Source organism: Thermobia domestica, chromosome 18, assembly GCF_964235325.1.
Source record: "Thermobia domestica chromosome 18, izTheDome1.hap1.1, whole genome shotgun sequence".
Classification (NCBI taxonomy): Eukaryota; Metazoa; Arthropoda; class Insecta; order Zygentoma; family Lepismatidae; genus Thermobia; species Thermobia domestica.
The window spans coordinates 1,750,015-1,775,027 of NC_137471.1; the positions used below are offsets into that span (position 1 = coordinate 1,750,015).

General features: G+C 36.5%; 1 protein-coding gene across 4 annotated transcripts in view; it reads right to left on the bottom strand.

Moving 5' to 3' along the window:
- Positions 1-17,826: 17,826 nt before the first annotated feature.
- Positions 17,827-25,013, bottom strand: part of LOC145675969 (uncharacterized) — a 617,917-nt gene continuing 610,730 nt past the window's right edge. For all 4 annotated transcript variants that reach the window (XM_081746793.1, XM_081746794.1, XM_081746792.1 and 1 more), the window contains one exon: positions 17,827-19,652. In XM_081746793.1, coding sequence (XP_081602919.1) covers positions 19,261-19,652 — 392 coding nt within the window. In that variant the 3' untranslated portion in view covers positions 17,827-19,260. The remainder of the gene's footprint in view (positions 19,653-25,013) is intronic.

Genomic DNA, 25,013 nt, shown 5'->3' on the forward strand with positions numbered 1-25,013 from the left:
CTCATGACTATTTTATGTTCCACTAAACGTAATCTATGCCCGAAATTTTGTATATTCTACTAGCACAAAATGATTAGGGTTCTACATTTAATATATGAAGAAAAAGAAATCTTTGATTAAAGAATATATACACAGTCGAAGAATATATATAAAGAATATATAATCGGTATCATCGATTACGATTGGAATAAGCACGTGCCCATCGTGATTGGACCGCCGAATAATGGCACAACGGTAGCCTACATAGATAAATCACGATTTGTTTTCATCACAAAGTTGTCCGGGTCAGAAACCATTGTCTTCCAGAGGAACAACTGCTTGATACATGCAGAGTAGGATGACGACAGGCCGGTGGTAGCTGCATTATGATTTAGGAAACCCCAACATGATCATCCGTAATAATGGGTATGGGTGTGACGACTTCTAGCTATCGGAACATCGCTGATCATGTACACTCATTCATGTGGGCCAGGTGCCAATGCTGGTAATAGCATCTTTCAGCAAGACAACGCTCCTTGTCACAACATTGTACTGCAGTGGTCTGAGGAGACTGGTGATTTTTTTAATTGGTGCAATTGCTCCCAAACTCATCCGAATTTAACCCAATTGAATACCTTTGAGATGTCATTGAACGTCAGGTCCGAGCTAATCGTAGAGCTCACAGGAATTAGGTGAGTTGTATATATATATATATACCGGTATATGGTGCTCCATGCCTTCAGCTACCTACCAAGGCCTCATTTCTTCTATGACAACCCCCATTGCTGTTGTCCTGAGAGCTAAATGTGGACATACCAGATATTAGGTAGGTCATAACGTTTTGGCTGGCCAATCTATATGAAGTGTATGTTTTGCTTTTTATTAAATTAAAAAAATAAATAAAGAGGTACACTTCACGTCATAGGAAAGTGAAATCTCTTTTATTTCTGTAGCTCTAATAAATTGCCTTTTTTTTCCCCAATGCATGAATGTACTATATATAAGATGTTGAAAATGTCATTGTTAAATATTCAATGAAAATTCTTTCACGAGTGAGATAATAATTCGATTTCGCAGCTAAAAATGTTAACTTAATTGGCCTCTAATCTTTATACCTTCTAATTACGAACTATGAACAACTCTGCCGTAAACGTCGCCGATACCTGGTGGCACACTTGCCGGTAAATATCGATCGTCGATATTGAGACATGTCGAAGGATTGCCGCTATGTGCCACTGACGGCAGGCTTTCGTACGATCGAAACAGATATCTAGAATCGCGGTGTTAAAGTTACCACCGCGTAGCAACGAGGATTTCATTTTGGCCCGCGCCCCTTTGATTCGTAGCAGAGAATCGCGAAGGGACCAATACGAATTATAGCCAATCATGTGCATGCGGTTATTATTATATATTATATTTTCCTGACGAATTCTTCTTAAAGTGAGCTCCGGGGGTCAAGAGTAACTCTTCTGATACATCTACATTATGAAGTGAAAAATCTTGAGATGAGTGTGTATAATTGTATGAATTTACATGACAACTGTCGCCGATCATTTGAATGTGAATATGGGTAAACCGGGTTTTATCTGATCCCCGAACAGTTATCGTCGAATATACAGGAGCACTGTGATTGGACAAATGAGAAGACCTCGATGATTTATCCCTCTACAAGCCAGGTTACCTGCATCCCCTCCGTAGCGAAATTCCTTTTTACAAAAATTTCCCTTTTGGGAGAATTTTCTCTCCTCAGGTGCACGATACACTCTAAAAACTGTGACGCTTACATAAGCGTTAATTTTTTTTTTTACATACAAAATGAAAGTAATGTTGTTACATAGAAATGGAAAGTCTCATGTAACGTATAAATTAAGCACAATGTGACGTTTAAATTAACGTAACAAACTTGATGTATGTTACGTATAAATAGAAGCGCCAACCGTTACACATAAATAGAATGCCCACCGTTACATATAAAGAGAAGAGGCCTCATGCTGGTATATAGGGCACAAAATTTAGGTATATTTATCGACAATTTGTATGGTAAGTAACTCACATTATTAACCCTTTTAGGATATCCACTTTTTGAGGTAAAATTTAGACTTTCACTCAAACAGCTACTGCTTACTTACTATTTATCGTATGGTTCATAACTCGTTTTTTTTTTTTTCTTTCTTCAGAAAGCATCCTTTCCAACGGTACCACTCGCTTGTCCGTACACCAGAAACGGGAATGTCAGAAAAACCGGGAGATTTTTCAAAATTTTTACGCCCCTCTGGCCCGGGTCTAAAGTAGGGATCTGATTATTTTTTAAAAAAAAATACGTAGTTAGGTACACAATGCGATTGCAAAATTTCAATCTTGTATCTTGGAAACTAAGGGCGGAAATTTTTTTGAAAGTATGAAGGTGACCCATTTTTATACATACATATTTTAAAAATATACTGCGTCATTACTATTGGAAATTGAGCCATGGTTCAAACGCTATTTTTTCAGTATAATGAGCCCTTTCCATTGGTGGTTGTTGATTTTGAGTTTAACGTCCCGTTCAGCAGCATGAGACGTGGACCTACTGATTAACGTGGAATCCGAACCACTTGAGCTCCCGCCGGGAATCGAACCCGAGCTTCCAGCACCAAAGGCGCGTACGCTAACCACTTAACCACGAAGTAGCTCCCCTTCCCAACGGTATCACTCACATGTCCGTCTCATACACCTGAACCGGAAAAATCTGGAAAAACCGGATTTTTCTGAAAAATCGTCCCCTCGGAATAGTTGCGTCCCTCAGGCTCGAGCATGCGTTCACGTAGGACTCTCAAACAAATTGATAAATACTCAAAGGTGCACACAATCAATATGCAAAGTTTCAATCTGATATCTTGAAAACTAAATAAAGGCATGAAGAAATTTAAAAATTTGTCTTAAGAAAAAAGTCACACTCCTCCGCCCCCACTTGGCACCGCCAAGTTGACCATCCAGTTCCAAAATGCATCTGGGTAAAAGATAATACTATGCAATGGTAACTATAGTTATCATAAATCCTAAAAGAGTTAAGTATAATGTAAATAATGTCTAATTATCTACTTTGTTTTGTTGAAAGGAAGTAGTGCTCAAAAGAGAAACCTAACTAACTCAAGAAAATTGATTGGTATACCGTTTGCCCTAAAGAAAGAAAGAAAAAAAAAAAAAAAAGCTTGCGATACCAATCGAAAGTTGGCTAGGTTTTTCTTAGAACTATTCCCTTTCAGTGATGTGGCAGAGGAAGCTATGCTAGTACAGAAAATTTAGACTATTTACTACTTTATCTAAGAATGGCATTTCATACAGGCATTGTCACCCGGTATACCTATGAATTTATTATTAGACGTGATAAATAAATCTCGAGAATGTCGTATTATACAATATCTGCGGTAATTAACAAGATAATGCTCAACTTAAACATTTATTTTAAAATGAAAATGTGGAATTCGGGTTCTTACCTTGAGAATATTGTGATGCTCAGAAAACAAAGCTCTACACACTCCGAAGCTACTTTGTTGAACTCAATTAAGCAGTAGGAAAAAATGTTTAGCACAATGTAACAAAACAGCTGGATTGCTCATAGAAACCAAGTTTACCGTTTGTTGAAAAAAAAAAAAAAAAAAACTCGACACTGCTGCTTTTCATCACTGTGGGAACAAAGCAAGATACAGCCAGCCCTCGTGGTCCAGGTGGTAATATCTCGTAGCGCTAAGCGGTAGTGAGGAGGTCAATTTGTTAAATCGCACCGCCAACCATCCTGATTTAAGTTTCCCACAGTTTAATCAGGCTAATGCGGGAATGGTACCGTAAGAATGACCCTGGCCAATACCATCTTTGGTCTATACTCAATGCTGTCCAGAGTAGAGGTCTGCACGGGCCGGAATTTTTAGCCCGAGCCCGGCCCGTCCCGTGAATTTATAATGTGAGGCCCGATCCAAATCCGAAATTTGTTTTAGTATTTAGGCCCGAGCTTGTATCATAATCAAATGAACCCGATTAGAGCAACTTAACAATGAAAGCGAAATTGTATTTTTATTCACATCAATTAAAGGGCTAATTTTGCCCGTGCAGACCTCTAGACCAGAGCCACAGCTACTAAAGGCGTTAAAAATAAATTTAAAAAACTGCTAAAACAGCAACGTTTCATCCCACAATATTATAAAATCTTACAAGATCAAACTGAAACTGCCTTGAACATTTTTACACTGGTAGACAATGTATAAACAAAATACCAGCCACATAATATTATATGCTTCTACGAAATATAAGCTACATATTTATATATACATAAGGATCAATAGTAATCTTCGAAAATCAGCATTAACGTAGATAGCATTTCCGCCAGTGAGTTGGCCAGTATTGCGGTTATATTAGGGACCACACAGGATGCCTGTTTACATGAGCGATTGAAATTTACGAAATCGTTATAGTATTATTTGAAAGCTATCACATAATCTGTTGGTACTAATCTGCTCTTAGATTCGGTTGGATTTATGTAGTTCCTGGATATACTGATAATGGTGTTATATGCTTTCAGTCGCAGGGCTAATTTCAAGCAAATTCAATTGATCTTTCTTGTACTTTATGTCTCGTGAGCATTGATTGTTTTCTATTGACCTTTAATTTAAACATCTACCCGTGTACAAGTTTTCAAGGGAACTTTTGACGTGACTCTGTTAAGATTTTTCCTTGTTAAATATCGTTTAAAAAGTGAGATCATTTACTGTTAGAAAGAATGAAAAATATTAATCGGGTAAACATAAAAATAATACACAAGCATTAAGTGAAACACTGTTTAAGTCAACTATATTTCACATTCACATTTCACTTTTACACTTTTAAAAACTTCACAGCTTCAGGAGCTTCACAGTTTCAAAAAGTCTTTGTGACATCAATTGCTTAGGAAATTTTTCTCGAGTTAGGACGCATTGTAAAAAGCCCAGAACTTGACCGTATACACTTGGATAGTTCAAGTTCTTTACGTAATACACTGTTAGTAATAATACTGCAGCCCTAAACTCAGATCATCCATTTTTCAAATTAATAATTTCTTTAGGACCACAATATATTTCTTTCTTTGTGCCAAAAAACACTGTTGGTTCTACAATACTCGTCTTCTGATGTATGTCTGCCTCCTGCAAGTAAAATGATAATAATTTAATATATAGTGTATTTGGAAGAAATTTAAACATAATTTAGTTTTTAGTAAATACCATGTACAATGAGAATAAAAAAAAAATACGTACTGGTATGTGAATCAATCCTCGAACTGACCTAAAAAAGCTTGTCCACGTTGCTGAGAGTTTGTGCTTTTATTAAATTCAAGATCTTCAAAAAAAATAAATAAATAAAATAAAAATAAAAATAAAAAATAAAATAAAAATAAAATAAAGAAACAACCGTTCTTTTTGAACTAAGAAACAATGTGATAAGATGCATTTCCAGTCTGCGGCGAAAGTATTTATATCTTCTGTGGAAGATACTAAAAAACCGTACTGAAATAAGACTATTGTTACCTGTAAAAGAAGTGTGAGAGCAAACTTTGACCTGCACATGTTATTAGAATCGATATGAGCACTATAGTTTAAAATTATCTAACTGTATTCTTTATCAGGCATAAAAGCCACAGTAGGTAAAACACTAGATTATTTATTATAAAACAGCGTATCCAGGCAGGCCTTTTAATTATCCTTTAATTCTTTTACACTTGGAAGATGATGTCACCTGATGTTCTCAAAATGGAGTCTTGAGTGTAAACTTCTGCCGCAGACTGGCCTTAAAATGTATTAATGTTTAGAGTAATATTGGAGTTCAAAGGCAGAGTCAATTAGCCCTAAGAGTTTCCTGAGCCTTTGTCTACAGCAATAAAATTGTCTGTACAGACATTAACCTTCGAGCATCTTTTTCAATAACTGCTAGCTATTCAAACAATCCGTATCAATCTGGACCAAAATTCAATCCGTTTAATGTGCACAATTTTACTTTTTAAAAAATCACAATAAAAAATGTTATTTCACTAGTAACAAATACACATGTTACAACACAAAAGCACGAGTGTACCCTATGGATGAGTGGTAATAGTCGCTACCTTTTAATCAAAATGTCCTGGGTTCGATTCCCAGTAGATGACACATGTGGTTCGGAGTCCACTTTAAACTAGGTCTCGTCCTTTAAAAGCTCAGAAGCTCGTTTAAAACGTTAATAACAACTTATTCACGAAAGCACGATTATGATTGAGAAGCACCCACACGTCAAATTTTACTAGCTTCCTTTTAACAAAAGGGTCCTGCGTTCAATTCCGGTTGGGACACATGATGTTCGGAACCCACATTAAACTGTAGTTCCCGTAATTAGAAGTTTCTCTGCTCGTTTAGGACGTTCATAACAATTCTTACACGCATGTCAAATCTTGAAATAGTAAATTCCATTATGGAAGAAGCCCCGTTCTGTAAGAAAGTGCAAAGCAGCGACGCTGTTACGGTAGTTTGGCCACCAACAACTGTAAAACAGATGCGCAATATTAGCGTCGAAATTAGTACAGCGGAGCTCTTCCCAATAATATATCAAATCTCAAGCGACCGTTAAAATCATATTCTTGATGACGTGTGTTAGTTATTTTATCAATGGAAAACTAATACTTCATTTATAAATAAAAGAATATTGCAATAATATAAACCATATTACTGCTATTGAATAAGTGGCAATCAGTGTACCCCAAGAGACGACATACATGGAAAATGTCTGTGGAAAACGAGGATGTCCAAAAATTCTTCACAGGAGATATCATTTCGAGACAAGACAGTCTGAGTCGGTCACAATGTGACTATTGTAGATCGGGAGAATTGGATTAGGGGATCGCGAATTCGAACCTTTCAGGATTTAGCATCCTGACTGAGTTTTTTTACCATTTTACTAAGTTTCACCAGGTGAATGTACAGATGGTACCTAATAAGGCCGTAACTGTTTCCTTTCTCATGTTTTTGGTGACATCTCTCCAAAAAATAATTAAAAAATGCATGTATCTTATTTCCTATAATGTTCTCAATAAACATCCTTCATACTTCCATAATCCCTTTAGAACTCTGACCATATTAGCATTATCTACTTTGGAAACATGTAACATAATAGTAGATATACAGCCGTTTCAAAGATCTTCCATATTATTATTTTTTAATCAGCTGGTTGTTCTACTGTTTACTGATCTCGTGCTTATTAATAAGGAGGTATCAATAGATGTGTTAAGGACTTTCGGGACGAGCAGAGGCCAAAGTATGGGGTTGCAAATTAAATCTAATTTGTTCATTCTTATACTAAAAGAATGATGTGGATGACTATGCACAGAAGTGTATCTTCATAACAATAGTACCGCAAAGTACTAAATGAAATTTTAAACTAATGTTTACTCAAATTGCGTTGGTTATAAGCAATTCTTATTAATAATTCCCTTAACTCTATTATATATACACCTACCTGGGAAATTGCTCTAAGCGTAAATCTCTTTGGCTGCAAATGTCTTTCTAGGGCGAAAATATTATTTTCTGTGTTGGATGATAGTGCCACTTTTGACACTGCATCTCCCAGCTTAATTTCAAGAGTGTCTACGTCGTATCCAAAGTAAAGACGTTCAAACTGAAATAAAGGGGAATAAATAAATAAAAGAAAAAAGAAAAATCCATAAATCTTTTCCCTTCATACTGTCTTACGGTAGATTTCACGGTGCGTAGACGGTAATATTCAAGGCACGTAGATGGATCGAGAAAATGAATCTAATTGTACTCTTGAAAAGAGAAGATAAAACAGAATAGAATAATAGGGGCGTCGTGAGAGGGAAAAGCAGGGGTGAGAGTCGCTACTAAACTCATTTTTCCGATGTTTTTTAAAACTGTCTTAAATTTTGAATATTGGAATATAATCTAATTAAATATGAATAAAATAAATGGATCGTATTTTACTAACTTCGAAATGTTTGTTGTCGGGTTGACTAATTCATATCGGACTTCCGAAGAAATATCAAACAATTTTAATGACCGTGTCAATAGCGATAACTCCCAGTCACGACCCCTCTTTTCAAGTTTTAATAGAAATAGTGAAAGAAAGAGTAAGGAAGAGAAAGAAGAAGGTAGGAAGGAAGAGGGAAGGGGAAGAAGGAAAGGAAGAAGATGATAGGAGATCTGAGGAGAACGAATTACTGGATAATTTTGCAAATATGGTGAAGAAACTCGAATAATTTCTAAAAGGTACTCTGTATGCAGAATGTTATTGCACAAGTATTGATATTATAGGTATCCGAAATAGACACGTGTTCACCCATACAACCCTGACCTGGATCCAGGCAACTACACTAGTGGGAGTTGCCCCGACCCAGCCCGGGTGACAAGAAAGTTTAGTTCTATTCTTTATTCATTATTTTAGAACGAAGGTTACCTAATATCCAGTCTCGGGACTCCAAGATTCAGAGATCGATCACAGATTTGAATCAGCCAGAAAAAAAATTCGAGTAATGTATGGATTTGTTACAAATGAAAATTTTGATATTTCTGAAAGATTTTCGTTCATTCAGGCATATCCTGTTATTTTGGCTTTTCTCAGAACCGATTATAATTTGTTTTAGACTTTATCCTTTATAACCTTTGTCATGCATTGTAAAACCATTACAATAAACCAACGTTAATGTTACGACTTAAGGCTAAAAATTATCACTCAGTCACACACACATACACACGGGACAGCGTATAAACAAGGATAAAATATTCCAAAGGAAACTATGTAACTACATTGTTTTATACAATGTACATTTAGAAAAAAAATATTAGCCATTAATCCTGCCCATCACTGTTTATATGCTGTAAACATGGCGTCTTATGAACTGAATTTTATATATTTTACTATTTCTGCCTGTTTTCGCTGATGAAAATAATAATTTATGGCTCCCAACTACGTCCAGATGATTTAACTATTGTTTAGAACTAGTGTTACCTCGATTTATTCCGTTTATCTGCAGAAATTTTCCAAATTTAGAGGAGATGAAGTTACAGTGTTATCCTTGATGTACGCCGCGTCTTGGAATGGAGGTTCTCGCGCCGTAATACTATAGTTCGGGAAATAGTTCCAATCACAGCAGAGATTTTTGGCGGCGGAGAGTACAAAACGAATAGAAAATGGTAAAATCTGGATCAAACCGGATTTCAGAGAGGATATGGGCATCTCAAGAAGGGCAATCGGGGTCCAAAATATTCTGCCAAAATTTAGATTGGTAGATTTTTCCAAGAATTCCTGCCCAATAGCGGGTCTAGTTTTTGTACAGCATTAAGATGATGATTTCAATGTTTCCCTATTTGAAATAGCTATATGCTAAATATTATCGTGAAATAACGTATGAATAAAGATATTATTCCCCAAAATATAGTTACTACGAACTTATCCCGAATTTCCACATTAATTCCAAGTATAATTATAAGCAATTGAATATCATGTATACATCGAAACCTATTTCGGAAACATTAACATGGTACAGTAGGTGATAAATTTAGTGGGCCCCTCCGAGCGAAGACCACATTACGTAATTGTAATGGTACATTACACTCTTCATGAATTCACGAAAATAATAAGTACTTTAACCAAGTTACAGCGTAGGCAAATGAGCTAATACTCGTCCTTAGACATTGCAAAATCAAGCTCAAAAATTCTAAATATCAATCTACTTACAGATTTCTGTAATTCATGAATTTTTAGAGTTCCAAGCTTTCGACTCGCCCCTCGAGTCTTGGTCACGGAGGTTAGAAACAAGAAGAAAAAGAATAGGAACATCAAGGAATGAAAAGGAACGGACTAACCAAGGAGAGAGCTGTGAACAGGCAACGGTTACTATAAACTTTCAAAAATATGTAAATAATAATCTCAACTATTTTTGTCACTCAAAAAACTGGAGGGGGATGGGGGGGGGGGAAGAATCGTCACTGGGAACATATTCTATTTAAAAGTCGATGAGTGGAAATTCAGTCCTTCATTATTGATCCATTTTAACTGTATTATAAAAGTTGAGTGTAAGAATAGTGTACATACGAGAGCATACGAAGCTATATGTCAATGTGAAAACTCTTACATTGATATAACCAAGAGGAATATTGACACCAGCATCAAGGAACATGTCACAGACTTAAGGATAAGATAAATATAAATATAAGGCTTTGTTAAATTAAAAATTATGACTGTGATTAATCTATACATTTATATGATATTGATCTATGCTAAACAGAACGTTTCCACCAAGTATATAGGCTAGATAAAATATACATGTATATAATACTAGATCGTGTAAACAAATTTACAACCATATTCTGGACTATCTAAAGTTAAAGACAACTATTGTAAGTTTAACATTTATGAATATGTTATCAATCCACATGCATTATTTGCCCATGAATAAATTATAAAGGTGCAGTGACAATCCCTTTCCACAACATTAATGAATTCGTTGAGTCTCAAAACTTATGTATTCATTAGTAATACTATAGATTGTAAATTTTATTGTTAGCAAGTATGTATAGAGTATGATAAGGTGGTATATAGTGATTCATAAATCCCAACTAACGTTGTCTATTACCTAATTACAGGCTTAACGACAGTAAAAATTATTCTATTCTATGCTATTCTGCGATTTCAAATCTTTCAAAGCATCAAAAAAATGTCAAACTATGGTACGAAGGGAGCTAAAATTATTAGAAAAACTTAATCACATATGCTACTGAAAAGAATGTATTTGAACCTATTATATAACAACGAAGAATCCCAATTTAAATTTGGATGAAGGTAATGAGACAAGAATTGGGACTGTATTATCCAAGGATCTTATAAAATAGAGGATCTGCCTATATGTATCTTCATCCTATTAAATTAATGAAGCCAAAAAACAATCGAGCATCGGCAAGTCTGATTGGCTACTCCCGTTTCCGCCATCGTCTGATTGGCCACATTCGTCACCGCCATGATTGTTGGCTCAAAACATTGCGATCTTATTGGGCGGAGTGGGCAGAGTAAGGGTAGTGAAACTGTGACGTATGGCTTCAAGTTTTTGTTGTAAGGGCAGATCCTCTATTTTATAAGATCCTTGGTATTATCAATGGTTTGGTTAAACTGGACTTAACCAGGGTTATTTATTTTTGAAAATTTTTCAAAGATTTCTATGTAATTTAATGTGAGGAATAGACTGGTGCATGTCCCGATTTCTGGAGTGACTGCATCAAGATAAAATCGAAGGCCGAATACTTACAAAGTTCTCAATTAAAGTTTGAGTGCACATTGGCTACCCGTCAACCTTCCGCTTTTCACTCTTGTTTTGAGCAAAGATTCCGCGATTAAGGTCTGGAAGACAACACACTCATAATAATTAGCTTAGTTAGGTAAAAGCTGAGTTGTTTTATCTTGAATAAAGTTAGAAAATCAAGTGTAAATAATACGACACTCTCCAAACAGCATTTGTTGGCATGGACAGCAAACTTTATAGCGAAGACACAGGAAGAGGAGAAAAAGAAGAGATTAACCTTACAAAGATCGTTTCAGTCTGCATCCTTGTGTGGATAAGAACTCTACTTTTAACTATGTGAACAAACAGTCCTTTAGCAAATGTTTGAAACAAAGAAATCTTCATTTATGCATATACCCACCTACGCCAACGCGCCTGCTTACTACGGATACACTCTCGCACGTACTAGTTCGCTTGTAGTGATCACGTAGCAGTGGTTGGTGAATGTTCTTCGTAATTTATCGCAAAATAGTCTAAAACAGTCCAACATTTTGTGTCTGTGTAAGAATACCAAGTGGAGCGTAATACGATTATTTTGACTATCAGCTGTTTTGGCTTATCTCACCATTTATAACTTCGAATCAAGATTTGGAAATGAGACGATTTGTCAAGGTTTCTTGGCTTGGTGTAGTGATTCATTTATTGTTATTGTTGTTATTTAACGTCTCACAATTATATTTTGTGTGCGAATACTTTTTGCAAAGGACCATCGAATTGGTGCCTCAAAGCAACATACAACTAGACGTTGATGACCTGGGCCTTCGAAACAAACTGACAATGTATAAGCTCCTGCAAATTGAGTTGAGTTGAGTTGATTTTGAGTTTAACGTCCCTTCTCAGCAGCGAGGCTATATGAGACGTGGACCTACTGATTAACGTGGAATCCGAACCACATGAGCTCCCGCCAGGAATCGAACCCAGGTCTCCAGCGCCAAAGGCGCGTACACTAACCGCTTAGCCACGGAGGAGCTCTCCTGCAAATTGCAGAAAAGAATGAGCACATTTTTGACTTGCTCGCACTTCTATCGAGATTTCTTTCGGTTTAGAACATTCTGAGTTCCAGCATTGAGTAGGTCCAAGATTTCGCTTGAGGGGGGCAAGAGCACCACCGATATAAGGCTTTTCTGTTTTGTACTAGTATATTAGTAGATAATCCATTAAATTATATGTATTCCTCAAACTCTTGGGGGGGGGGCAATTGCCCCCTCCTGCCCCCCATAAATGACGCCCCTGTTACAAACTAAATACAACTAGAGTAGTTCACGGGATTCCAAGATAATATGATAAGTAATCTAATGAAGTTGAGTTCGTTCCTCTAGTCGCTACCTTAACTGAGATTTTGGGGAAAGTATTATTTTGGCAACACTGTAATTTCTATGGATGGCAAAACTGAAAATTCTTCAAGTTCATATTTTCTGTTGTAGAATAACATTATCTATGCTTGTGGTAAGTTGCATTTCATTATCTCTTTCCATTTATGAAAAACAAGCAAAAGAAAAAGGGTACATTTTGTATGTCAGGCTCTTAAGGAGGATTCTCCAGGAGAAAAGTGTTAAATTGTTTTCCTCTCACAAAAGTAAGAATATTTTGCTGAAGATGAAAGTGAAAAAAATCTATTTTCCTCAGAAATGAGTCTAGTGTCTTTTTTTTTCTATTTCATAAATCAATTTATTAACAACTTTATAAAGGATTGTGATCGTGAAAAAAAAATAATAATTTAAGTTCTCAATAGAGGTTTGATTCTTCCATACCGTAAAAGTGAAATTCGAATGTTTTCTGTTATGTTCCTCTTTATGTAAGTACGAATGTCTAGAGGCCATAACCGTTCCAAGTGTCTAGAGGAAATTTTAAACTTGAGGATTCTCCAGGAGGAAAATCTTGATTTTTTTCCTATCTCCAAAATAAGAATATTTTGCTGAAGGATTAAAGTTAAGAAAAACTTCCTCAGAAATGAGTATTCTACTAACATTTTTTTTTAAAGACAAACCCAGAAAAGGTAATTTATCCTTGGAGTGGATTCATTTCGGACTACTTTCTCAAAAAACAACCCACATGATTTGGTTCATATTTTATTAATATCTCTACAATTGGATATTTGGTCTGTTTGAAAAATACCGTATATACGAGAATCTAAGACGCACCCCCATTTCTAAACTTCAGAAGTTGTGGCAATTTTCTTTCATTCAATTCTAAGACGCATCCTGAATGTTCAATGAAGCAACTCAGAATTTGACAGTACAAATTAAATCATACGGATTTATTTGGTCAAACAAAATATTTAAATGTCAAGATGTCAAACATTTAAATATCAACAAAGGTACTATCTTATAATCTTTCAGTGTGAACAGAGGACATCCTGCTTAAGCATTTTCCCTGTCTGACCACAAACTTTCACTATCACTTTATATATGGTTTTGTATGCGATTCCAAGACGAACCTCCCATTTTATACCCGAAATCTTGACAGAAAAACTGCGTCTTAGATTTGAGTATATACGGTATTCAGTGAATTCAGATTCGAGTAAATTCAGCTGTGTTACGACATGAATGGTGATCATACCGATGTTTATGACTCTTAACACTTCAAGGTAACTGTGTACAGACATTGTACCATAAATATACTGTTGAAACTAAAGGGGGGTACGCCCACTTCCGGACCACTCTGTACTCAAACGCAACAAAAATGCACAGCCAGAGGAAGGGGGTGTGCGCACAATGGCACGAAAACAATACCCCAGTCCCAAACGTACAATGGATGTGGTTCGACAAGTGCAGAAGTTGGTGACCCAGGAGAATCCGCTGCCACAAAGAGATATTGCCAAGAGTGTTGGAAGATCCAAATCAACTGTGCAGAGGATAATCAGTCAGGATTTACGCCTGCAAGTGAAGCATAAGCCACATGTTCATACACTCACAGGCAAACACATCCGGAAACGCAGGGTCCATTGCAAACAGCTCCAACCTTCTGTAATCATTCGTTTTCTGCATTTGCATGGCGTAACACCGCTTGAAATTCATCGCCAGTTAAGAGAAGCATGTGATGAAGGTGTCATAGAAGTGTCTAATGTGCGTTCGTGTGAGAGACAATTCAAAGAAGGCCGAACGTCGTGTGGCAAAAAACCAAGATGATGTCGGCCTCGCACAAGCCGGTCTGACGACAGTGTCCACAGATTCCACGCAAATGTCCATTTTAGAGGCGAAATGTTCCACACTCATCCGGCGATCCTCCAAAACAACTTTCTCCATTCGTTCGAACATGTCTACAGATAAATGCGAAGTTTAAATAATAGTCTCAGTAATAATATAAAAGGGCGCTCAGAAAGATTTGCACAATAGACCATAACTTTATTATGATTAGCACCAGGACCATAAATTCCTTTGTGCTGAACTTGAATAACAAATTTTCTTTATTATTTATATATATGCCCACAGTGGAGAAGGAAGTAGACAACAGCACTTGCCAATGGTCAGTCATTGAATCCCTATACAAGACCGGGAATATCACAACCATATCCATTCGACACAAATTGCTTCCTGTGTATGAAGTAGTGTTGTCAACGACTCGAGCGGCTCGACTCACGGCTCAGTCACCACCGAGCCGAACCAAGAAGTGAGCCGACTCGAACCCTCGGCTCAGTTGGGCCGAACCAATGGCTCATTCCAATCGAGTCGGCTCGAACTGTTGGCTCAGTTGAACCGAGCCGAGTCGGTTGCCATCACTAGTATGAGGGTGAGACATTGGACTCCAGCAATATCCAGCAATGGGTACAAAGGTTCCACAGTGGTCATTTCAGTCTCTTGGACGAACCACGGTTTGGCTGACCACCAACTGCAGTGAGTGATGTTCAACAAGAGATCGCATTGATCAACTCATCAGAAATGACAGCTTCTTGAAACGACTGAGTTGTCTCTGGCTAGTGTTCCAACATTAATACAATCTTTAGCTTACAGAAAACTTTGTGCTCGTTGGGTGACACTTGCTCACAGAGGAAGAGAAGGCAAAACAGGAAGAATATTGGTTTCGAATTGCAGAAAATTTGAAGTGTGGGATGGGAAATGGTCCTTCAACCCTCTTTATAGTTCAGATTCAGCCTCGTCCAATTTCTTTTTGTTTGGTCGTCTAAAAGCACATCTTCGTGGTAGGCAGTTAGCCAATGGCTAAGAACTCATTGATTGTGTGAAACTAGTGGAATAGTAAGCATTCGGGGTTTTGCTAAAGTGCATTTGCGGCATGGAAAGAACCGTGGGCTAAATGCGTCATAGTGGATAGAGGGTACATTAAGTAACATGCATATGTACACTCATGTCCAAAATTATTGTCGCATGTCTATAAATATGTTGTTGGAGGAATATAAGTTGATAACGAATTCGCCCGATATTTCTTATAATGTTAGTATGTGTATAATCGGCGAAGATATGTATGTGGCAAATTTCATGTCAAACGAATAGGAAATAAGAACAATAAAACGAAAATAAAACTTTCTTGTCTAATTAGCAACATTTTGTTTTACTCATTCTAATTTTCGCATTTTTAATTCTTTTCCTATGACATTTACCACAAATATACATTTCCCGGTTATACACATAGTACCCTGCAAAATCATTATTACATTATATTCTTCAAGAAGACAGTTATAGATATGCGACAATCATTTTGGACATGAGTGTACATAAAGGACACAAGTACATGAACATAAAATGTTATGTCCCAGTACTACTATTAAAAACAATATACGGGCCATTGTGCGAAACTTTTTGGGCGCCCTTTGTATTATGCAATTTGGTAATTTATGGATATCTTGTGCAGTTGAAGGCTAACGTTTTACAGCTATGACTGACTGAATGCTGCTGTGATCCATAACTGACATTTAGAAGTCACATTCAAAGGACAAATTTTTCTTCTTTCTCCGCTTAGCTTATTAAACCTCCAACACAACACAATTGAAAGAAATAAATTCTTAAGAACTAAGATCATGTTCACAGTCGAATGTTCGTTTAGCATTTTACGTATCTAACACACAGAGATGCATCCAACATTACTTTAATGTCGCCAAGTTGATACAATAATCAATAATACATCTCTTATGGGAAAATTATGGCGAGTTGGATACGTGACCATTGAACTAACTTGAAAAATAATGATTAAACGGCAACATATTAAAATAATATAAAAAGAATATTAGGAAAGTTTTACAATTCAGCTTTATTTATTTATTTATTTTTGAAAAAAATTCCATCACATTCATTAAACTTGTACATCCTCCGTAATCAATCGTTAAACCATTATCTGCCAAGTTTCACTACGGAGTAGGGCAAACTCGCTGTCTCAAGCCGTCAGAAGATCCTCCACTGGAAAACCGCATCCCTTTCAGCTTCATTTTCACATATGAGAACAATGCAAAGCCGCAAGGAGCAAGGTCTGAACTATAAGGAGGGTGCTCAAGAAGTTTCAATCCTCTACTGGTCAAATATTCGGTGCTGGCTTTCGCACGATGAGCTGGAGTATTGCCATGATAGAAGAACCAGGTGTCCATTCTTGAATTTAATCGTAGGTTCTTCATAGATTTGATGACTTTAGGCAAGCACTGTTCAGTGTCCCACTTAACTGTGACTGTCTTTTGTGTGTCCAAGAAACGACACGCTCCACAATTCCACTCGATTTGAAAAATACAGGTATCATCATCTTTACTGATTGGGATTTTCTGACAGCTATAGGTATATCCTTATCATCAAATACCCGAACTTTGTTCTGAGTCTTGGTCGGCACATCATAATAGTACAACCAAGTCTTGTCACTAGCATTTTGTTATTCACATATCGAGATTGTCCCTTATCAAACATCTGCAGTATCTCCCCGCACCGTGTCACACGTCGTATCATTTGCTCTTCAGTCACACTATGCAGCACCGAGAGACAAATATTCTTCACGTGCAAATGATCATGCAGAATCGAACGAATTGCTAGTGCATTTAGTCCTAAGGTATCCTCAATCTTCTGGTTAAGCCATTCGACTGTCGTCGTCACGCATTTTCCTAAGAGTACTAATGTTTTCCTCGGTAATTGACGTTCGTGCCCTTCCCACCCTCTCAGCGTCTTCCAGAGTAAAATTTCCCATTTGGAATTCTCTGTACCACCTTAATATAGTCGGCGATGTGGACAGACATCATCCAAAGCACGAGTAATTTTTTCTACGCATTGGTCTACGTTTAAACCACGCGCGAAGTTATACCGCAAAACTACTCGTACCTGATTTCGTGACGAAGATGCCACAGCAAGCACTTCGCACTACCACCACTAATGAATAACTCAGTCCATCGACTTTACAAGTATGTCTCAGCGTGCACCAAGAAGCAGACTCCTGCAACACATAATTGCGTCGTATTGCAAAACTTTCCTAGTACTCTTTGTATATAGGTCTTGCACTTAAAGAAACCTCTTTGAACAATCACCTAATGAACGTGACTGCCAAGCTACGGACGACAATGAAAAGATATATGTGCACAGAACAAATAAATAAAACGACACATATAAATAATAGGAACAATAATTTATTCCCACATCTGCATACTTTTAAGTACCTAGCATAGTCCTATAAAATATGACTATACTGTTCAAAAACAAAGGAAGAAAGATCCATTCCAATCATTAATAATAATAATAATAATAATTAATAATAGACAAGACACAATTTGCGTCGGTTTATGTTGTCAGTATGGCACAACTAAATTATTTTCGGACAAAAAAAAAAAACTATTGTCTCTTGCAGAAACAAAAAACAATCTACAGATGTACAGTATTAACCTACAAAAAATTAACTACGGAAACAACTTTTCTTCTTTTTAATATCAGTTCTGTACAAATCTAATAGTTCTATATACACATTTATATATATGTATAATATATATATATATCATCTGACTGTACTATACATAGTATATTTATATAAATATTAACATATTTCTTTCTTTAGTAAAATTCACAGTAATTATAATGGAGTTATACATTACATATATGTACGTCACATACGACATACATATCCAGCACCCTGGCTTCTTTCTTACAAAAAAAAAAAAAAAAGAATATTAACATCCTTTTCTGTTTTGCTTTTCAACAATGGAAATATTTTTTTTCTTTTCTTTTTACAAAGAATAAAATACACAAGATATTTGTTTGTAGATTAGGGCAGGGTTTTTTTAATCTCTGTAAAATATTTAAGAGGTTATTAGAAGTCATAGAATCAGTCTTTTGTTTTTTGTGTATTAAAGACTTTTTTTTCACAACACTTCTTGGTAGGCCTATTTTAATGTCCTGTTTCTGTTTCGTGTTTTTTTTATTTACTCTTGTTATAATTACTCCACCACGTGTTGCACAAAACTAATCTGGAAGCCTTTAAGAGCAGTTTTTTCTTAAACATTTTTCTTCTTTTTTTATATATATAATAAGGACGGGGAAGATAATAGTTATTATGCAACAATTTCGTAGTCGAATTTCGTGGTGGAAGTGAAAAATAATATATAATAAATATCACTTTAATTAGGCACAACAGTTTATCTTTCATTACATATATGATACATATGTTTGTAGCACTTAATTTAATTCAAATTTCGTCAAATTGTAATTAGTTTTCTTACTTCTTTGTTAAAACATTATTTCCGAAAAATACTTTTCTTTTCCCTTTTGTAATTTTAGAATAATTCGTATTTGCTACTACACCACCTTATTTCCATTACTTTGCATCCTTTGTTACATATGGTTTCATTTTACTTGCTTTTTTTTCATACAAGTATATTTATACACACATAAATACTATTATTTTCTGCGGTCTATAGACGTAATGCACAACAACTAATTGTTTTTCGTGATTAACCAACGGAAATAACGTTTATTTATTAATTTAAATTACTTGTTTACATGTACAGTTTGATGTTATACTGTTGTTGAATTGTTTTAAGTACAATTGCCTCAGTCTTTGCCGTCGAGACTTGGGGATGAACCTGAGAAGCTAGCTGCACACGAGTCACTTAACGATAACTGTTCGCCATGATCGCTCTCATCGCTTGGCGTGCGTGTGGCGGGATCGCCCTTTTCCTCCCTGCCCTTGCGTTCCTCTTCCTCTTCTTCTTCGACTTCTTCGCGAAGAGAAAGTTGTGGTGGTGAATGATGCTGGGATCGAGACCCCAAAGTGTCTGAAGAACCTAAATCACTGAGCGATGTGGAGAGATCCTCAAGGAAATCGAAACTGGCCACAGCTTCACGTTCTTTCTCGCCGTAACGAACGAAAAAATCATCTCGTCCTAAAATAGTTGGGCGGGACGCTGGCAGATAGCGAAGAACACCTAATTCCCTGGCCGATGCTATAAAGAAAGAAAAAGAAACTATTTAGTTTCAAAATACAGAGAGTTGAAGTAACAAGTTTAATATATCGGTACAGAAAAAGAAAAAGTACCTCAAGGCAGTGTTTTGGGACCCTTACTGATCATATTAACGTATCAATGACCTTTTCGCTTCTATGTCACTAATACAGCTAATTTCTTGCAGACTTGAACACAAACAAGAAATATCTTAATTAATCGAACACTAGATTTCATAATAATACAAGTAGAATAATTGGGTAAAAGTACACAATTATCGCACGCTCTTAATTTATCCTCAGTTGGCGAATTTTCGAGGAAAATGACACTCATATACAAAATTCGTATGTCATTATTTTCATTTTAGTTACATATTATGATCCCTAGCTTGCTGGGTGTATAAAAACTGTCTATCAGGATTCAATTTGAGTGAATTTTTTTTTCTACCTCTTAACACACTAACTGCAAACGAGGAGCGTAGTGCAGTCAGCTGATAACACACAAGCATCAAATCATTGGACAAGGCGACTGAAGTTGTAAATTAGTGTGCCAAATGGCGTCTTCTAACCACCTGTTCGAATTTTAGAAAAAAGCATCAGGTGTATACAAGATTGGAATAAGGGTTATCAAGCTTTTAGTTCACATTCCTCAACTCTCTTATTTGAGTTGCCAGTAAATCATCAACAAAGTTTATATAGACAGTATTGCAAAAATAAATAAATAAATAAATAAATAAATACAAAACAACCACACACTCGTGATGATGTCAATGTTGCCAGGTACAACTATGAGCATGCAGAACCTGGTAATTACTAGAATGTCGGAATTTTAAGCGCGTGGTTTTTTAATGATTCAGTATCTATGTTTGCTATAAATTTGATACTTATACTAGATATGATGAGTTTTGAGAATACAGAAATACTTTGATTACCACAGTTATAATCGTAATCGAGATAAATAATCCCTGTATAATGTGTGATAATTACCAAGCATTTTTCAAATCTATTAATTATTTTTTTATAGAGGTAAGAAAAATAAAATGAAATAAAATACAATAAATGGGTTCAGTGAAAAACGAAGGTTAATTATAAAAAAAAAACAACTATTGTTTGATCTTTATTTATATACACATTTCCAATTTCCCTTGTACTGTTGCTCGTTGGATAAAAACTAAGCGCTACCTGAATGGTAGAGACTTGAACTAATGTAATTCTGGTTGCATATGCAGTTGGCTAAATCTCTCACTTCTGTAGTAATTCAAATTTAGAGTTGAGTTGATTTTGAGTTTAACGTCCCGTTCAGCAGCGAGGCTATATGAGACGTGGACCTACTGATTAACGTGGAATCCGAACCACATGAGCTCCCGCCGGGAATCGAACCCGGGTCTCCCGCGCCAGAATTCAAATTTAGAACTTTTGTGCCAAATTATAGAGACAAATCGAGAATCGCAATAATCGAAACGGCAATAATAAAGGTATTTCTGTAATTAACAGTATTATAAATCATTACTACTGTTTTTTTTCTTTCTTGTAAATTTTTTATACTAGGCCCATTTTTTATTGTTGAAATTATTAGTTATGCAATTCCAATATTTGTCGTGATATCGTCTTCTAAATTCAATCGTAGATTTATAGTTTCTTTGAAGTATGATTCATAAACTGTCTACTTCAATAAAGATGGAGGTTTGTGAGCAACTTTTACGTCCTTAATTTTGCATTGTGACTAGCGGAGAGGTTTTCATACCTTAGAAAGTGCACAGCCTTCATTTTTAGCAAGCGTTTTTCACAATAATAATGCATTCCAATGAAAGATCTTTTCTCTCAAAATTTCGTTTCGTAAATACAGTAGGCTACAAATTATCCGGCTTAATGTGGTAGAAGGCCAGGTCGGAAACAAAAAAAGCCAGATAGGCCGAAGTCCCATAATTACTTGATTCCTGCCTCACTTATACCATAAAAAACGCACTTCGTATACCAAAAACCCGCTGTGATTTATATTTTCTGACCTCTTAGTACACGCCAGTACTTTATAAAATATTTGTTATGTATTCTAATGTAAATTTCAAACATTTATTACAGAAAAAGGCACCATAAGAATAAAATATTCTACACATTTTTAAAGATCAATTTTATCAAATTAAACACAATATGGTGAAAAAGGGTATGTAATAAAAATATATAAAAATACAAACACGTGACAGTTTCAACACACTAACCATGTCTTCATCAGACTTCCACTCCTGGCTACTTGGGAGTTGGCCACCTTTTATTACTTTGAAGAGATCAACTTGTTTTCTGGAAGGTATATACGAGGTGACCAACTCCCACGTAGCCACAAGCAGTGGAAGTCTGATGAAGACACAGTTAGTACGTTGAAACTGTAACGTGTTTGTGTTTTTATATATATTTTTTTATCACATAATTTTGCTCAGTGTTTTGTTGTGTTTAGTCTGACAATATAGAAACAAGGCCTGAAAAACAGTTATAAAGTTTATAATGTCTAACTTCATTGGAAGAAGATGGTGTACATTATACAGTATGAATGCATATAATTTTAAAGTAAACAAAATAATAACGTAAAACGTAGACTTAATTATTTACAAAAAAGATGTTCTAAACTTACATTACAGTAGAGACCTGCACGGGCCGGGCCTGGCCCGAAGCCCGGCCCGGCCCGCGGGCCGACTATGTTATTTCTTTGGGCCGGGCCGGGCTTGGGCGGGCCGACTATGTTATTTCTTTGGGCCGGGCCGGGCTTGGGCGGGCCGACACTGTTATTTCTTTGGGCCGGGCAGGGCTGGGGCCAATCAATTGCAATTCTTTAATAATTATTGACTTTCGTTAAACGATAATTGGAATAAAGCCAAACGTTGAAGAAGTGTGTCCGTGAAAAATGTTACAAAGAATGCAATAGCTATTTACAGTTTGTGTTTCTTAGCAGCTCCACTTTCAGTATAGAGGATTGCAGGCATTATGCGGTAAATTGAGATCTGACCTTGACCTTCACTGAACTCAAAATATAACAAGAAGGGGTGGGAATGTTTTGCCTGTCGCTAAACAATATTGCCATCTTCACTTTATGCTAAAAATCAATTAAGTTAGATTTTTGTTACAGGGAATGAAGTTTTTGTTCTCTCGATGACAGGCAAAGTTCTAGGAGGCAATGGTACCATTCGGGAGGCAAGCGTCAGGTTGTAAACCAGAGTTTAGAAAAGGTCTCTGAGGTTAGGTCAAAGGACCCCGCACTTTTCTTATGGAAAGTGGCTTTCGGCTAATGTTGTTGAAACTTCGCTGGTTGATAGTTCTTAACATGTGGATCAAAAGTCTCAATGGGCATAAAGACCGAAATCCACTCCTTCCCCCCAAAAAACCGCCTCCAAGTAGCTGGGGGGGATTGAACTGATTTCAGCATGTAATACAATTTGTTGTTTTAATCAACTCAACAAGGACCCCAAACAACCACATGTTAGACTATCAAACTACCCCACTTCACACCGCCCTTTGCCCCCCACATCCCCCCCCCCCGCGAATTACCTTACGGATGTTCCATATTACTGTAGTTTATAGTTGCGCGTATGTGTTGAAATACCTACAGTTTTGGTCTCACCGACGATATAATGGGTTTCACGTATCGCTGATTACGAATCTGAGGTGAGAGTTCTAGAATTCAAGATGGATGATCAATATGGCGGATCAAAAACACGAAACTCCTGAATGTAGCCACAAATAGCTGTTTACTACGGTATTTTGGGTCGTTGGTTACGAATCTGAGGTCAAAATTCTTGAATTCAAGATTGCAGATCCAATATGGTGGATAAAAACGTCGAAGCCACAAATCGTAGTAGACTAGAGTGTTTTTAGATCGCTGTTTAAGTACGCAACATTCCTTGATACTTCAGCCACCATGTAGAATTATTCTGCACCCTTGCCCTTTACTAAAACCCACCACAAATATCTTAATGCTGAACGGTGTTAAAATAATTCATCAATTATCTGTTCATTATTTTCATCATTTCGGTTTGCAGCATCTAATGTGGTACTTAGCAATGAGTCATCGGGATATCTAATATTCTGTAAGTGTTGTGCATGCCTAAATACCACAAGACACTTGCAACGTGCGCACATGTACCTAATGTACGAGCACCGCTTTGACATGTACAGTAGTAACCTTGAATAACATTTTGATCATAATCCTGGTCATCTTCATCATTGGCTACATATGCTATGAAAACTTGATGCCTAGTTGCATTGCGGAACCTTGAGTAGAGACGTATGCGCAGGAATCCCGGTTCAGTTATGTTTTCGTCAAACTGGAATTGCTTATCCTTATCTCGTATTAGTTTATCTTGGATGTAAGAGGATGAGAGATCTACTTGATATGTGCCTACAGTCAAATCTCTTAAGTAGTTTAAGTTAAGTACAGATAAATCAATTAGGCCTTGATCATTCAGCGGTACCCATTGACCGTTCCTTCTAATAAGATTATCTACCTCCGCTCTTGCTTTAACAACGTTCGGCATGATTGACCTATTTCTCGTTTCTCTGGCTAATTCAATGGTTGCATCTTGCATGAAAATAACGGGATGGTATCTGTTCAAAATAGCTCCAGCTATGCGATAGAAACTATTCAGTTTCTTTGCATGTTGCAGATTCAACGTCTGTGCTAGAAACTTAAAAACAGATCTTAGATGCCCGTTTCTTGCCTCGAGTATCCATCGACTTTTAGTAACTAGTCGAGAAGTATTCGCTTCTTCTGTTGATAGTTGTCTTTCACGTGGTAGTAGGAGTGCGGGCATTCTATGATCAATTCCTAAATATTCCAGTAAAGGAATTGCATCGCGGTATCCTCTGTCTACTAACACAATGACCAGGATTATGATCAAAATGTTATTCAAGGTTACTACTGTAAATGTCAAAGCGGTGCTCGTACATTAGGTACATGTGCGCACGTTGCAAGTGTCTTGTGGTATTTTGGCCATGCACGACACTTACAGAATATTAGATATCCCGATGACTCATTGCTAAGTACCACATTAGATGCTGCAAACCGAAATGATGAAAATAATGAACAGATAATTGATGAATTATTTTAACACCGTTCAGCATTAAGATATCTGTGGTGGGTTTTGGAAAAGGGCAAGGGTGCAGAATAATTCTACATGGTGGCTGAAGTATCAAGGAATGTTGCGTACTTAAACAGCGATCTAAAAACACTCTAGTCTATTACGATTTGTGGCTTCGACGTTTTTATCCACCATATTGGATCTGCAATCTTGAATTCAAGAATTTTGACCTCAGATTCGTAACCAACGACCCAAAATACCGTAGTAAACAGCTATTTGTGGCTACATTCAGGAGTTTCGTG